This window comes from Phocoena phocoena, chromosome 3, assembly GCF_963924675.1.
Source record: "Phocoena phocoena chromosome 3, mPhoPho1.1, whole genome shotgun sequence".
NCBI lineage: Eukaryota > Metazoa > Chordata > Mammalia > Artiodactyla > Phocoenidae > Phocoena > Phocoena phocoena.
In genome coordinates this window covers 90,810,726-90,826,213 of record NC_089221.1, presented here as the reverse complement: position 1 = coordinate 90,826,213, position 15,488 = coordinate 90,810,726, and the positions used below count along the sequence as shown (strand labels likewise).

Sequence of the window (15,488 nt, the reverse complement as noted above, 5' to 3'; positions counted from 1 at the left end):
AGCCTTCAGAGGAACCAACCCTGCCAACACCTTGATTTAGGACTTCTGGCCTCTAGAACTGTGAGAAAATGGATTTCTGGTTTTTAAGACTACCAATTTGTGGTAATTCGTTATGGCACACCAAGGATTGTAATATACCATGTTTCTGGGAAGATTTTTCTCTACTTCCCATTTAATTCCAAACATAAGAATTGTACATCTCATTTAAGCCTCATCTTAATTGTTTTGTCTTCCATTACTTTTTCTCTTATTCTCTTCTCTTTTAGTACCACCTAAAAGTCATGGCTTATCCCTCTGAATTTTTTTGATAATGATAATGACAAGGATAGTATAGCTGAAACTTGTTTAGTATTTGCTCCATCAAAGGTATTTATGTCTTATCCCTTTTTAATTTTTATAAATACATAACAAGGAAGGTACTATTATTTTTTTGTATTAAAAATGGAGACAGCAAGGAACAGAGTGATAAATAATACTAAGTGGCAGGATGAAAATTTGCTTAGAGATCTGAGTCCAGAACCTGTTTCTTAACCATTTTACTACATTTTTCTGTTTATATCATTGAATACTTATCTCTCTTATGTCTCATGTTGTATTATAGTTATTTATACATTTTTCTTTTCCAGTACAAACTATTCAACTGAGATAGCTAGAAATCAGGTGCACAAGCATATCCATCTAATCTTCCCATTTTAAAGGCTTTCTAACATTATGTATATTGTTATGCATGTCTTTATCTTAAACTTTTATAATTCAAGAAGGAATTTGAGGCAACTTGCTTGAACACCTTTAACCTTTAACTAATTTAAAAGTTCTGTCTCATTTATCTTTTCACAGCATTTAGCACAATTCTTTGAATATCACAAGTGCCCAAATTTTGTTGAATGAATATAGTTAACCCAAGTCTCAGCTGCAGATGCCCCCTAACTCCCCAGCATTCTAGAATCATTTTAATATTTCAATAGAATGGCTAGGGCCCCTATTCTACATGCAGTGGGAAGCTTACTGCTCTTCTGCCCCATAATACTTGTGAATCGTATGGGTTAGGAGAGGGCTCCATATATTTTCCCTGGTCACCTGTCACTTGAGTTATTTCCCTTTGAATCCCTGCTATTAGCTCCACTCTAACGACCTACCTCTGGAGATTGTCATCTTCTTGCTCTACTGGGCACTGCTCTGCTGACATAAGAGTGTTGTGTGGTAGACTCTTCTTGATGGCCTGGAATATAAAGGGGATTAAAACATGACAACATTCATTTATTCATTCAGTAATTTACCAAATATACACACATTCATTCAGTGTCTAGTGGCACTGTGTAGGTCACTGTGGAGTCAATGATAAAAAAAACAAAGTCTCCACAATCATGTAGCTCATATTTCTAGTCAGGAAAAAAAAATTTCATACAGGCTCACAGATAAATGTAAAGTTATGATTGAGATAAGTATGATGAAGGAAATGCCCATGGTGGATTGAGAGCTATGGTAGTGGGCTTGAACTGAGAAGCTGAAGAAAAAGTAAGCATTAACCAGCCCTGCAGCAGAGAGAGAGGAGGAGGAGAAGGACATTGGAGAAAGGGGTGGTGACAGCATGTGCAAACAAACAATAGTCAGGTGGAGCAAGGCACATCACAGTAACTGCAAGAAAGCCCATGTGTTAGGAACGCATAGACCTGGGCCCAGAAGGGAGAAAAGTAAGTCTGGAGAAGCCACGCAAGCCACTTAAACAAATGCACAGTTTACTTCATGCTTCCTCAACAAGGAATATAATCTTACTCCTAAAGTTAATGCGGAATTACTGAAGAGTTTGAAGTCAGGGATTGACATGATCCACATTGTATTTTGAAAAAAAAATTCTGGCTACTGTATAGAGACAAGAATAAAAAGGGTAAGATATGGTGGATGCAGGGATTATAAAAAGGGAGGCCTTAATCCAGGTAAGAGATGATGGTTTAGATTAGGAAAATGATGATGGAGATGACGATAAATGGAAGGATTTGAGAAGCGTTTAGTGCAGCATAAAGCAACCTAGTGATATGAGAGAAGCATGTCAAAAAGGGTATAGACAACAACTTGAAAAAAGTGCATATTAGACATTATAGTCTTAAAAACTGATCAGACTTTTTGAATATGGAAATTTTCACCAGCTCTGTCTCTCCTTAAGGCTCTTTCCTAAGAGCTTTTCTTTTAAACCCACTTTCTCTCCTTCAAAACCATATTCTGTATCACCATTTTGTTGCATCACATATTTCTGAGCTCATAATTTCTTCATAATAAATTTAATAATATAATTATGTGGATGGTTTAATACTAAATCTCCACTAGTTTAGGACCCAGCTTTGTACTGCCAACACTTCCATTGAGCTGTTGCTAAATTTTCTGCCACAGTTCCACCCTTATTTGAGAGAAGTATTGAAGTCACATCATTTTTTTTCTTTTTTAATATATCTTAGATCAAATTCTTAGGCTTAGAATTCCACCAGAACTTCCAGGGTCATGGGGCTGTGTACAGCAACAGGCACTTTCATCTCCCTGTTGGGCATAGTCTACTTCAGGCTCCCTTAAGCCTTTCATACTCTAGCCTCTCATTTGCTACTGACCAGCTGTAGTATTTACAGCTCCTAGGAGAAGATTGCCTTTTTATTATTTTCTAGTTCTCATTCTATATGTCATGCCCTATCCTCAGAAATGTCAGTTTTAAGAACCCAAATGGCTTACAGAAACTAAAAGCTAATATGTAGTAGTCTACACAGAGTAGTTTTCTATGTTAACAATATAGAATCAAAAATCTTAATAATGAGGATTTGTAAATCTATATATTCTGGGGAGGAAGACTATCTATACCAATATTGGATCTGTTCTTGTGCTCTTTTGAAGAAAACATTCTTCTATACCAGAAATCCCCTTGTTTGCATATCCAGATTTTTTTACCAAGGCGGACAAAGAGTTGGCAAGAATCATTGACCATCACGTGAGATTGACTTTCTTAAACTAGAAGCAAAAGCTTTGTTCATTAAAGGCATTTTGAATCAGAAAGTGTAGTTCTGGGATGGAAACATTAATACATGGAACTCAAAAGTAGAACCATGATTGAGATTTGCCAAACTGAATTATATCTCACTGTACTATCTATATACCTCAGTGCCTTCATTGGGTTACAGAAAATTTGGCTTTCTGCCATTTACAAAATACTAGCCTTATCCTGTTTCCTGAATTAGTTCAGATTTTTTTGTGACAAGAATCTGATACTGAACACTGAACACTGAATTCTTCTGTAGTGTAGTTTTAACAACAGAATAAAAATCTTTTGACTCAATTTTCAGTGACTATTCTTTACCCCTGAAATATTAGAAAGACTTTCATCATTCTGTTCTTGGTATCAGTTAAATAAGCAGTGACAATACAAGGCCATTTACTTAACATATTTTAATCCACTAAGCTATATATTTTTTTTCTTTTTTTTTTTGCGGTACGCGCGCCTCTCACTGTTGTGGCCTCTCCCGTTGCGGAGCACAGGCTCCGACGCGCAGGCTCAGCGGCCATGGCTCACAGGCCCAGCCGCTCCATGGCATGTAGGATCTTCCCGGACCAGGGCACGAACCCGTGTCCCCTGCATCGGCAGGTGGACTCTCAACCACTGAGCCACCAGGGAAGCCCTCAAATCATTTTATGACTACTTCTTTTTAGGAGTAGAGTTGGAGTAGGAGAGAGAGTACTTATTTTTGTCTTTTCTTTTAATACAATATAGATTCAATCGCATATAGAATGTGTTTAAATTATTTTTATCACCACTTAAGTATTATTTCTCAGATTGTATTTATAGTCCCATGGTTTACATTCCTTTTAATTAGTGATATTTTTAGAAAGAATAAGTGATTATCTCTTTTACTGATCCCATTAAATAGTTATTTATCACATAGTCAATATTTTAGCCACCCTAGCAGTGGCCACAAGTATTGGGGTTTGGAAACTGAATGATACCCTGGAATCACAAAATGAGAACTATAGTATTGTTATTTTATTCACTAATAACATTCATGCTAAACCAGTATATCATATGTACAGGGCATTATAAAAAATTCCTAATGGTTCATAAATTGCAACAACTATAATTTTACCATTCACTTCAACTAACTTATCTGGAATATATTACAAAAGATAGCAGGTTGCCAATGTATATTTACACACATAACGTAGTGTAGTTTTAATAACAGAACAAAAATCTTTTGCCTTATCATTCTTTACCCTTGAAAGTTTCAAAAGACCTTGATCACTTTGTGATTAAACACATTGGCCTAAAGAGACAGAGGACAGTGTTTTGAGTGACAGAGAAGAGGCTAGGAAATGCCTCCTAAAAACCATCGTCTTTTCCTCCTTCCAAGGGTATAAGCAATATCTAAGCAATCACTGCCATCAATCTTTATACAGACGTGTAAAGGAATCCTTTTTGCAAATATGTTTGAGAATGGATAGGATCCAAATTGTTTGATCTGTGGCTAGCCTAATCAAATACTTAGCAGTTTAGTAGTATTGATTTGGGAAGGTTTATGAAAGTTTCTCTGGATATCACATTTTAAAAAGTATTCATCTATATACTATTTCCTTTGACATAGCTATAACTATAGTGCTTTGTACTTATATCTCACACTTTACAAAATGCTCTTACATTAGTTAATTTAATCCTTACAACAACTCTGTAAAACATTTACCAGTAAGAAGAATGTAGCTTTACAATTCAGTTAATTGTCCCAGGTTTTAAAGTTAGTAAATGACTGAGTCTATATATAAAACCAGTTACCTGGACTTCAAATCTACTTCTCAGTTTTTCATAGTTGCTCAACTTCTTGGATTATAATTACTAACCTAAATGGGGGTGGGAAGGTGGAATCTGTAGAACTGACAAGAAACAAAAACACACAGCTACAGTTTTAACTGTACCTGTTGAATTTTATTGAATTTTACCAAGTGTCCCTGATATGCAAGGAATAGGGCAGATACCTAATTGTTCAGCAGACATTAAGGTACTGTACCTTTTACACTGCTGGTACTCTATAGCGTGATGACTGAATCCTGAGTGAATGGGCTGAATAAAGCAGTATGGTGCTTCTATTTCCCATCAACTTCAAGCATATCTGCAACCTCCTAGTTGCCACAATTGATGATAATAATGGGAAATAAAAGTAAAGACAATGATTTATCCAAATTGAATTTGTCATAGTCAACAGAGAAAAAAATGGGAAAAAGAAGTTTACATTTTTCTGGGGCTAACAAAAAGAAGGATTATACCATTATGGTGCATTCCAGCCAAGCCAAATTCTAACAAGGAACTAAAAGAGGAAGAGCTGCTTCCTGGTGGTTAGCAATATGGTACCCCATTACTGCTTTTATACATGCTGTTCAGGAAACCAAAGAATTCTATTTTACTGAGAGTTCTTAAGAATTAATCCTCTGTTGATTTTTCACAATGTAAAGATCAAAGTCGTAAAGTACATAAAGGGTAAATTAGATGTCTTTGTTTATAGGTACTATCATTATTACACCAACTATTACTTTTATGTTATAACATAAAATTGGTGTTTTTTTCAAACAATTGATATTATTACGTAGTTTATTATATGAGAAAAAATTGTATGTCACAGATAGGTATCATAGAATTGTAGACTAAACCAAGGCCTGAATTTTAGCCTATGCTGGAATGTTCTGAAAGTTTTGCCTCAATTTTCTGGATATTTCATGTAAAAATGGCTTCTGAGAAATGACACTTATATGAGTAATAACTGTGTGTAGAAACATTCTCAAGATAAGTGCAGGAAACTTTCCTATTATGTCTTTAAAGCTTAACTGGAAATTTAAAAAGTAGATATGATTTTTTGTTTAATATTTAATCTGAGTGTGTTGACATTTAAAAAATATTTCTTGCCTTTGGAAAGCTGAGTGATGGATTCTGAGGTTTAGTTTTGCTTATGAATATCTGTATATCCCAGATGAAAAATCACAGTCATAATTCCCAGCACTGGTATATAGTAATTTTAAATTAATTGATAGGTTGTTAAGCATAGTCTTGTTGTTTGTGAGTGTGCATGGGCAGAGGGTGACAAAATGATCAATACAGGCTGTGTCTTTAGGAATTTTTAACATTTCATGCTAGGGGTCATTCTGCCCTAAACTTCTTACCTGGCCTGACGAGGTGATTACCACCTCTTTTTGCCACATCTCTCATTAAAGATATTAGAAGGGGAAAAAAATGATTATTTGGTTGATTTACCATCATTACTTCCAACTACTTATTCCTAGTATTCCTGCCTCCAGAGAATAGTATTATTGTCATGAAATAATGTGGTCAATTGAGATGAATTCCTTAGTAGTATTTTTACTGGTCTGTTGCAAAATCAGTCTTTGCCCATTAATTTCATTTTCAGTCTCATAAGTAATAAATAATATCACTATGCCTTTCACTTTAATTTGGTTTTTATTTTGCTTTGGCTTGATTTTTCATTTTAGGATTCCATGCTATCATGTAAATACCAATATTGATGATGAAAGGAAATTCCTTTGGTGTATATAAATGTAAACCATATTATCTCTTTTTTTGGATTGTTGGTTTATTATTATTAAAAATGCTAAGGGAGAATTCTGGTTTTTGTGGGTGTTATACACTTTCTAACAGATGGCTTTTATGTTTTTCCAGTTTGGTAGAGTATAAATTCATGAAGAATATCTGTGAGAAAAACTAAGAGAATAATTGGATATAAGAATCTGCATTTTGAGAAGTTAAACTCATATGTTTTTTTCAAGAAAAATCATATATAAGTGATACTTTCTCTCTGTAACAGTGGCAGGAAGAGCTAAAGATGTGACAAAAGGAAGACACAATATGTGAGGCGGAAGAATGGAAAGATAAAGAGTTAGAGGGAAAAAATCGCTTCCAATAAATTATGAAGAGAAGAGAAGAGAAACTATGCAAGCAAACCAAACCCTATGAGCTTCCTCCTAGGGCTGAAGTAATTTCATTAGAAAAGAAAATGAGACCCCAAAACTGAGGTCCATATGCCAGAAATTCATTGCATGAAAGAGACCAAGATAGCTACAGGCTAGGAAAAATTCCTTAATTAACTGTAAAGCATTTCTTAGAAAGGAGTTTATCCTGGTGCACATTCTTTAATAGTCATATCTTAGTCCCAAATTAACAGTTAGCACTTAGTCACATTTGAGTGAAGTATTTTACTAGATAAATGTTTTCAAGAACATGGCTAGAACTAATTGACTCTTATCTTGTGATCATATACATACTTAATGATTCTCAGAGTATTGATTTTCATTGGACAGTTAGATGAAAACGAATTGCAAATTATTAATGAGTCACAAATAAGAACTATTTCTTGAAAATGGAATGAACATCAACTGATACTCCTATAATAACTATTATACTAATAAAAGAGGTAAGGCCCCCACTTTGGATTTACATTTCATAGTCAATCTATGTCAAGTCAGATCCTCAAGAGACAGATGCTTTATCAGGATGTCAAATTCAAATGGCTTCCAGATCAAAAAGGTCACATAAATTAGTGAAAGGGCTATAGAATACCTACTCCATCTAAAGAAACTTCCCACCACTCCACTACACTCTGCAGTGTGTCCAGTGCTGTAGGATCATCTAGTCTTTCAAGAAGCCACCCTCAATCTTATTAAAAATAAAAGTTGCTAAATTTCAAAATGTTGGCAACCGATTTTTTTAAAAAAATCACACACTTTTGGGTTAAATTTGACATGTGGGCCACAAGTTTGTGACCTATATTATATGAATTTACAGTACCATTCTTTAAGATAACAGTAACGTATGGTAGAAAAATGGAAGCAGGGAAGGGTGTTCCTCTTTTGATTCCCTACAGAGCTGATTCAAATTTATGTTGCTGCTCCCAAACCTTTTGACCCATCCTTGTCTTCTCATGCAGAGAATATGTAAGTTCTCAGAAATAATATCCCCCAATGCACCTTTCCAAATACTTTCATCAATCTTTGCTTTCCTCACATGTGAAAAGAACTCTCTCCCCTAGAAGGCCAGAGAGCCCCTTTTCTCTGAATCTGATCCCATCCAAATTCTTCCTCCATCAACTATTTACTATCCCCCTTTAAGTCCCTCACTTCTATGCAAGGAGGTCTCAATTTTCTACCATCCGTCTATCCACACTACTCAGCGTTACCAAACCCTAACTGCCTTTTAAAGTAATAATCTTTCATATGGGTTGTAAAGAGATGGAATCACTGGTCTGTAAGTTGTGGGGAAAGCACTCTGGAGATCTAACTGCTACTTATAAGAATTTTTAAAAATCCTGCTGTATCACAACCACCTTTTAGAAACCCAATGTCTGCAATAACAGAACTATCCTGGTGTTCTGAGGCAAGGACTAGTCTGCCTTAAAGCTTCTAAACTGCAGACTTAGGTGTTTTGTTTTGTTTTTTTCCTGTTCTGCTTAGTCTGTTCCCACTTGTTCACCTGCTTTCTAACTTCCACAGTTTTCTTAGTATTTCCGATGTGCTTTTATCTGTTCTCTTTATGGATTCACATCTTTATTAAAAAAATAATCCTTTTTCTATCATAGTGGTGGAGATTTGGAAAGGAGCTAAAGAAGAATATATATATATATATATATATATATATATATATATATATATATACACACACATATTCACTTGCAATAAATATATGAAGAATATATAAATTCAAGATTATATATAATAAAGGTATAAAGATTCTGATTAACTAGATAGGTAAATACCTTTATTCTTAAATTATTCTTTAAAATTTTTTAATTCTTAGGTTATTCTTTAAAATTCTTAAAATTTGGCAACACACATCTCATGGATTTCCTCCTGTGTCCTGGGATATCAGCAAAGACTGGGGCTTGTAGCTCTGGGTTCATATTCTAGCTATGCCTCCTGGCAGCTATGAAACACTGAGCACGTTACTGAACCTATTTGAGCTTCAGTTACTCACTTATTAAAAAATTTACAATTTATGTAAAGAGTGGTATCAGTCAGAAGCTAATCAGAAAAACAGAAACATGCCAGTCATTTTAACAGAGAGAATTTAACATAAAGAATTATTTTAAAAGGTGTTAGAGAACTAAGAAAATGAAAAGGGAACATAAAAATAATACAGAAATAGGAGACCACTACCACCTCTAGGGCCAGAGGATCAGAGAGATGAGGGTTGTATAATCAGAATCTAGAATCATGGAGAAAGCACCACACACAGTGGGACTCAGCCCTCTGAGGGGAAGCACTGCCCAGCTCTTGCTAGTACCTCTGATGGGGCATGGTAGGTAGTTTTGAGAGCACAGAAAAAAAAAAAAAGGACACTGGAACAAACTGTCTCTTGCTGAAACCAGGGTGCCAAGAGCAAGACAACAAGAGGAGTCAAGCTCCTTCTTCTTCACCATCCTAGAACTCTTCCTGGAGTGTGCCTGTCTCCAACATCACAGAGCAGAGAGAAGAAGGGTAGGTTTGGAGCTGAAGGACACTAGTTAAATAACTGGAAAAGTGTGTAGCTCAATGCCTAGAATCTATTAGGCCAAGCAATAAAATTATTCATTCTTTTCTACTGCATTTTTTGGTCCTCTTTTCTGCTTTTTCTGTAAGCTTTCCCTTTTAAGTTAATGTAAATGGCTTAAAATGAAACTTTTACTACATTTTATCTTTTTAACTAACCCTTAATTCTTCCGGTAAGTACTTACTTTAACACAATTTCAACTGGTACTCTTTGTAATTTACTCTTAATATTATTTCTGCCTCAACATTAACAAAGGGTTCTATGAGTCTCAGGGTGGGTTGGACACCAGATGGATTTTTTTCAGCTCCTCTCATGTTGTTCAGCCTTAGTCATTTATTTTTCCAGTCTTCCCACTTTAAGTGAGAAAGAAGAAGGAGAATGAGACAGGTACTCCCCTTTACAGCTCCTACAACTCTTATTCATCGTTAAGTGAGTCTACTATTTGGAAGTGTTAACCTATCTCAGGTCAGAATTTCTTTCTATCTAAACCTTATTTCTATGCTACTCTATGCTCTTTGCTGACTTTTATTTTAAAAGAACAAGTCTAGGTTTTTCTACATTCATTTATTATAAATTCTCTAAAGGATTTCTCTTAGCAACCACCAAAATAATTTCTTTATCACACAGACTACTTCATAAACCTATTACCTTATTGAGAATGAAATATTTATAGGAATTTTAGCTAGTTTCACTAGGGTATTAGAAATTAAAAGACATATATTAGGGGAGGAGAGAGAAAAGACAAATAATAAATTCTGAGTAACAGAAACATAAAAATAAGCATTTCTTTAAGTGCATTTAAAAAAGGAAAAACAAAAGATTTACAAGGTTCGTGGAGCATGACAAAAAAAAAGTTTAGGGAAGAAAATATCCAAAACAAATAATTTTGACATCAGTGAGTGGGTGTTTGAGAGAAAGGGGTATGTAGAGGTAATAGGTAATTTAAAAAGTAACTCACAGCAACAATTTCAGAAACTCTATGGTAATGTTTAGCAATTACAATTCAAGTAATTGATTCTTCTTCTCTTACCTGTAAAAATCCTTTCTGGGACATATGACTGTAACTGCCTACTAGTTGATTTTAAATGACTGTTGTAATTTTTTTTTAATTATCAAAAAAATCCAAAGGGGACAGGAATCAGGAGGTTGGAGTAGGAGGATGTGGGGCTCACCTCCACCCACAAACACATAAAAAATACATCTACATGTGGAACAATTCTCACAGAACAACACCTGGAAACTGGCAGAAGAACTGCTGTACAACCAAAGATGCAAGACACATCTCCATGAAACCAGGTAGAACAGAAAAAAAATAAAAAGGGATCAGGACGAGACTGGTGCCCTGGGAGGGATCTGTAAGGGAGAGAAGGTCCACACAGGTAGACCCTCAACCTGGGGAGCATCTTTGCCTGAAGGGAAATCCGCTGGGACAGATAGAGGGGCTGGAGAAGCCTAGACTATTCTCAAGGAGTATGCACATGCAGGGCAGAGAGAGACTGGTGCCTTGCCACACTTCCCAATCCAAAGGGGCAAAACCCCAGTCCCACTTGCTCCACATTGTAGCCTGGCACAAGATCAGGGCAGAGAATCAGTCTAGCTGTGCAGAGTCAGACTGGGGTGCCAGGGGTATGATCCTGGCCAAGCTGTGGAGACCATATTCAGCACACACATGGGGGCAACTGATTGAATGGGGTAGACATTGTCAGCATGTGCACTGGTGGCACAAAAGTACACGAAGCAGCTAAGCTCTGAATCTCAGGCAGACAGGCCCAGGGAGAAGACTCAATCTAGGTGCATGGAGACAGACTGGAGGGCTTGGGGTATAGTCCTCAGGGAAGCATGGAGACCACTGTCAGTGAACACACAGCAAGGAGTGAGTCACAGCAGACACTGCTGGCACATGCACCAGGGGACGCCACAGAAACACAGCTTCTGGATGCTGAGTCTTGCATGGACAGGCCATGGGCAGGAGTATGCAGCTGTTTGTTCCCCAGTGGGAGCACTCCAGCTCTGCCCACTCCACACTGAAGCTTGGAGCCAAATCTGGGGTGGGCAGATTCTGGGAGAGGTCTGCCACAGAGCAAGCCCAGGTCCCAAACAGCAGCACAGCCACCTCAATTCCTGTAGCCACAGCCTAGCACTAGGTCTGGGATAAACACAATGGAGAGAGGGATGCAACCTTGGGCTGCTTCTGGGTGGAACTGTGGACACCTGCAAAGGCGGCATAAATGTTCACTGTGACTATATAGGCCTTGTGCTTCAGTGCACGGCACAGTATGCTCTCAAGGGCAACAGAACCTGAGTGGACCCTTAGTGCTTCTACTTCAATAACTGGGGAGCAGACCTCACCCACAACAGGGCAGTAACAGGCATGGAGCAAAGAAGGCCCTACCCCACTTTCAGTGCCAGATCTGGACACCCAACACCAGCCACATCCCCTATGAAGGGGATAATGGCCAGCACACTGAGGAAAGATGTAGCTAGAATCCATACAAAAACCAGCCTTCAAACCAAAAATACTGGACTCACACAATCTACACAGGGATGCTCCCACATAAACTATCCCTTCGAGACCACAGTAGATAAATGTTTCTCCTAAATTCACAGAGACAGAGAAACTGAAGTCAAGTGAAAAAGCAGAGGAACTACTCCCCATTAAAAGAACAAGAGAAATCCCCTGAAAGAACAAATAATGAAACTGACCTCACCAATCTACTAGACCCTGAATTCAAAAAGGAGGCACTAAAAATGCTAAAGGAATTAAGATTATTGATAGAAATGCAGATCACTGTAACAAGGAATTAGAAACTATAAAGAGGAACCATTCAAAATTAGACAATTCAACTGCTGAGATAAAAACCAATCTAGAAGCAATGAATAGCAGACTAAATGACACAGAAGAAAGAATAAGTGATGTGGAAGACAGAATAATGGAAATCACCTAATCACAACAGCAGACAGGAAGAAAAATGAAAAAAAACAACATACATGATCTAAGGGATAATATAAAACATGCCAACCTACACATAATAGCAATTCCAGAAGGAGAAGAGAGAGAAAAGGGGATCGAAAATGTATTTGAAGACATTATGGCTGAAAGTCTGACACCTAAAGAAAGGAAACAGATATCCAGGTACAGGAAGCACAGAGGGTCCCAAACAAGATGAACCCAAACAAACCCACACCAAGATATATCACAATTAAAATGGCAAAAGTTAAAAAGACGATTTTAAAAGCAGCAAGAGAAAAACAGAGTCAGTTACAAGCAAACACCCATAAGGCTATATCAGCTGATTTCTCTGCAGAAAATTTGCAGGCTAGAAGGGAGTGGCAAGATATATTCAAAGTCCTGAAAGGGAAAAACTTGCAACCTAGGATACTCTACCCAGCAAGATTATCATTTAGAATAGAAGGAGAGATAAAGAACTGCTCAGAAAAAGCAAAAACCAAAGTAATTCAGCAATACCAAACCTACCCTAAGACAAATACTGAAAGTTCTTCTCTAAATAGAAAAGAAGCAAGAATCTATAGGAAAGGGAAAATCACAATAGGAAAGGATTAAAGATGACTTAAATAGGCCAATAAAAAGATCTAAAAACAATCAAAAATTGTAAAAGCATTTATAACTACAATTAACAAAAGAATAAGCATGAAGATGTAAAATGGGACATCAAAAAAATCACAAAATGTGGGGGAGGGGAGTATAAAAATGTAGAGCTTTTACAATGTGTTTGAACTTGTGTGACTATCAGTTTAAAGCAAGCAGATATAGTTAAGGCTTGACATACTTGAGATCTAGGGTAACCACAAATCAAAAATATACAACATGGGCTTCCCTGGTGGCGCAGTGGTTGAGAGTCCGCCTGCCGATGCAGGGGATGCGGGCTCGTGCCCCAGTCCGGGAAGATCCCACATGCTGCGGAGCCGCTGAACGGCTGGGGCCGTGAGCCATGGCCGCTAAGCCTGTGCGTCCCGAGCCTGTGCTCCGCGACGGGAGAGGCCACAACAGTGAGAGGCCCGCATACCGTAAAAAAAAAAAAAAAAAAAATACAACAGATTCACACAAACCAAAAAGAACTCAAGCATAGTACAAAAGAAAACCATCAAAACACAAAAGGAAAAACAAAAAGAAGAAATTACTACTATATATAGAATAGATAATCGACAAGGACCTACTGTATAGCACAGGGGACTATACTCAAAATTTTGTAATAACCTATAAGGGAAAAGAATCTGAAAAAGAATACATGTGTGTATAAAAAACTGAATCACTTTGTTGTACACCTGAAATTAACACAACATTGTAAATCTACTATACTTCCATTAAAAATAAATAAGTGCTTAATATAAATTAAGAAAAAATAAGAAAAATCTCAAATTAATAATTTAACCTACCACCTAAAAGAATGAGAAAAAGAAAAGCAAACGAAAACCAAATTCAACAGAAGGAAGAAAATAATGAAGATCAGAGAGGAAATAAATAAGAGATCAAAAAAATAGAAGAGATCAATAAAACCAAGAGCTGGTTTTTGAAAATATAAACAAAATTGGTAAAGTTCTAGCCAGGCTCACCAAGAAGAAAAGAGAGAGGACCCAATAAATAAATTAAGAAATGAAAGGAGAAATAACAACTGACACCAGAGAAATACAAAAAATCCTCAGAGAATACTATGAACACTTACACACCACCAAATTGGACAACCTAAAAGAAATGGACAAGTTTCTAGAAACATACAGCCTGCCAAAAATGAGTCAAGAAGAAATAGATAATTTAAACAGACTGATCATTAGAAGTGAAATAGAATCTGTAATAAATTTTTTATTTCTGCAAACATAATCCAGGACTGTATGACTTCACTGGGGAATTCTACCAAACATACAAAGAGTAATTTATACCTATCCTTCTCAAACTATTCCAAAAGATTGAAGAAAAAGGAACACTCCCAAAGTCATTCTATGAAGGCACCATCACCCTAATACCAAAACCAGAAAAATACAGTACAAAAAAGAAAATTACAAGCCAACATCTTTGATGAATATAGATGCAAAATTTTCAACAAAATATAAGCAAACTGAATCCAACAATATATCATTAACCGTGATTAAGTTGGATTCATTTCAGGGTCACAAGGATGGTTCAATGTACACAAATCAATAAGTGTGATACAACACATTAACAAAATGAAAGATAAAAAACCTCATAATCAAGAGATGCAGAAAAAGCATTTGACAAAATTCAACATCCATTCATGATAAAAATTCTCACCAAAATGGGAATAGAGGGAACATATTTCAACATAATAAAAACCTTTCATGACAAACACACAGCCAACATAATACTCAACAGTGAATAGCTGAAATCCTTCCCACTAAATTCATGAACAAGATAAAGATGCCCACTCTTACCACTTCTATTCAACATAGTATTGGAAGTCCTAGCAACAACAATCAGAAAAGAGAAATAACAAGTATCCAAATTGGAAGGAAAGATGTAAAACTGTCACTATTTGCAGATGACCTGTTACTCTATACAGAGAACCCTAAAGTCTTCACATAAAAGATATTAGAACTAATAAATGAATTCAGCAAGGTAGCAGGATACAAGATGAATATACAGAAATCTGTTGCATTTCTTTACGTTAACAATGAAATATCAGAAAGAGAAATTTTAAAAGACAATCCTATTTAAAATCACATTAAAAAATACCTAGGATTGGGCTTCCCTGGTGGTGCAGTGGTTGAGAGTCTGCCTACCGATGTGGGGACACAGGTTCGTGCCCCGGTCCGGGAAGATCCCACATACTGCAGAGCGGCTGGGCCCATGAATCATGGCTGCTGAGCCTGCACGTCTGGAGCCTGTGCTCCGCAATGGGAGAGGCCACAGCAGTGAGAGGCCCGCGTACCGCAAAAAAAAAAAAAAAAAAAAGGAAAAAGAAAAGAA

General features: G+C 36.6%; 1 protein-coding gene across 1 annotated transcript in view; it reads left to right on the top strand.

The window, feature by feature from the left end:
• TMEM232 (transmembrane protein 232) overlaps positions 1-15,488 on the top strand; it is a 379,423-nt gene that overhangs the window by 221,795 nt on the left and 142,140 nt on the right. The window contains 2 exon segments of the mRNA XM_065873677.1: positions 2,875-2,968; positions 6,831-6,998. Coding sequence (XP_065729749.1) covers positions 2,875-2,968; positions 6,831-6,998 — 262 coding nt within the window.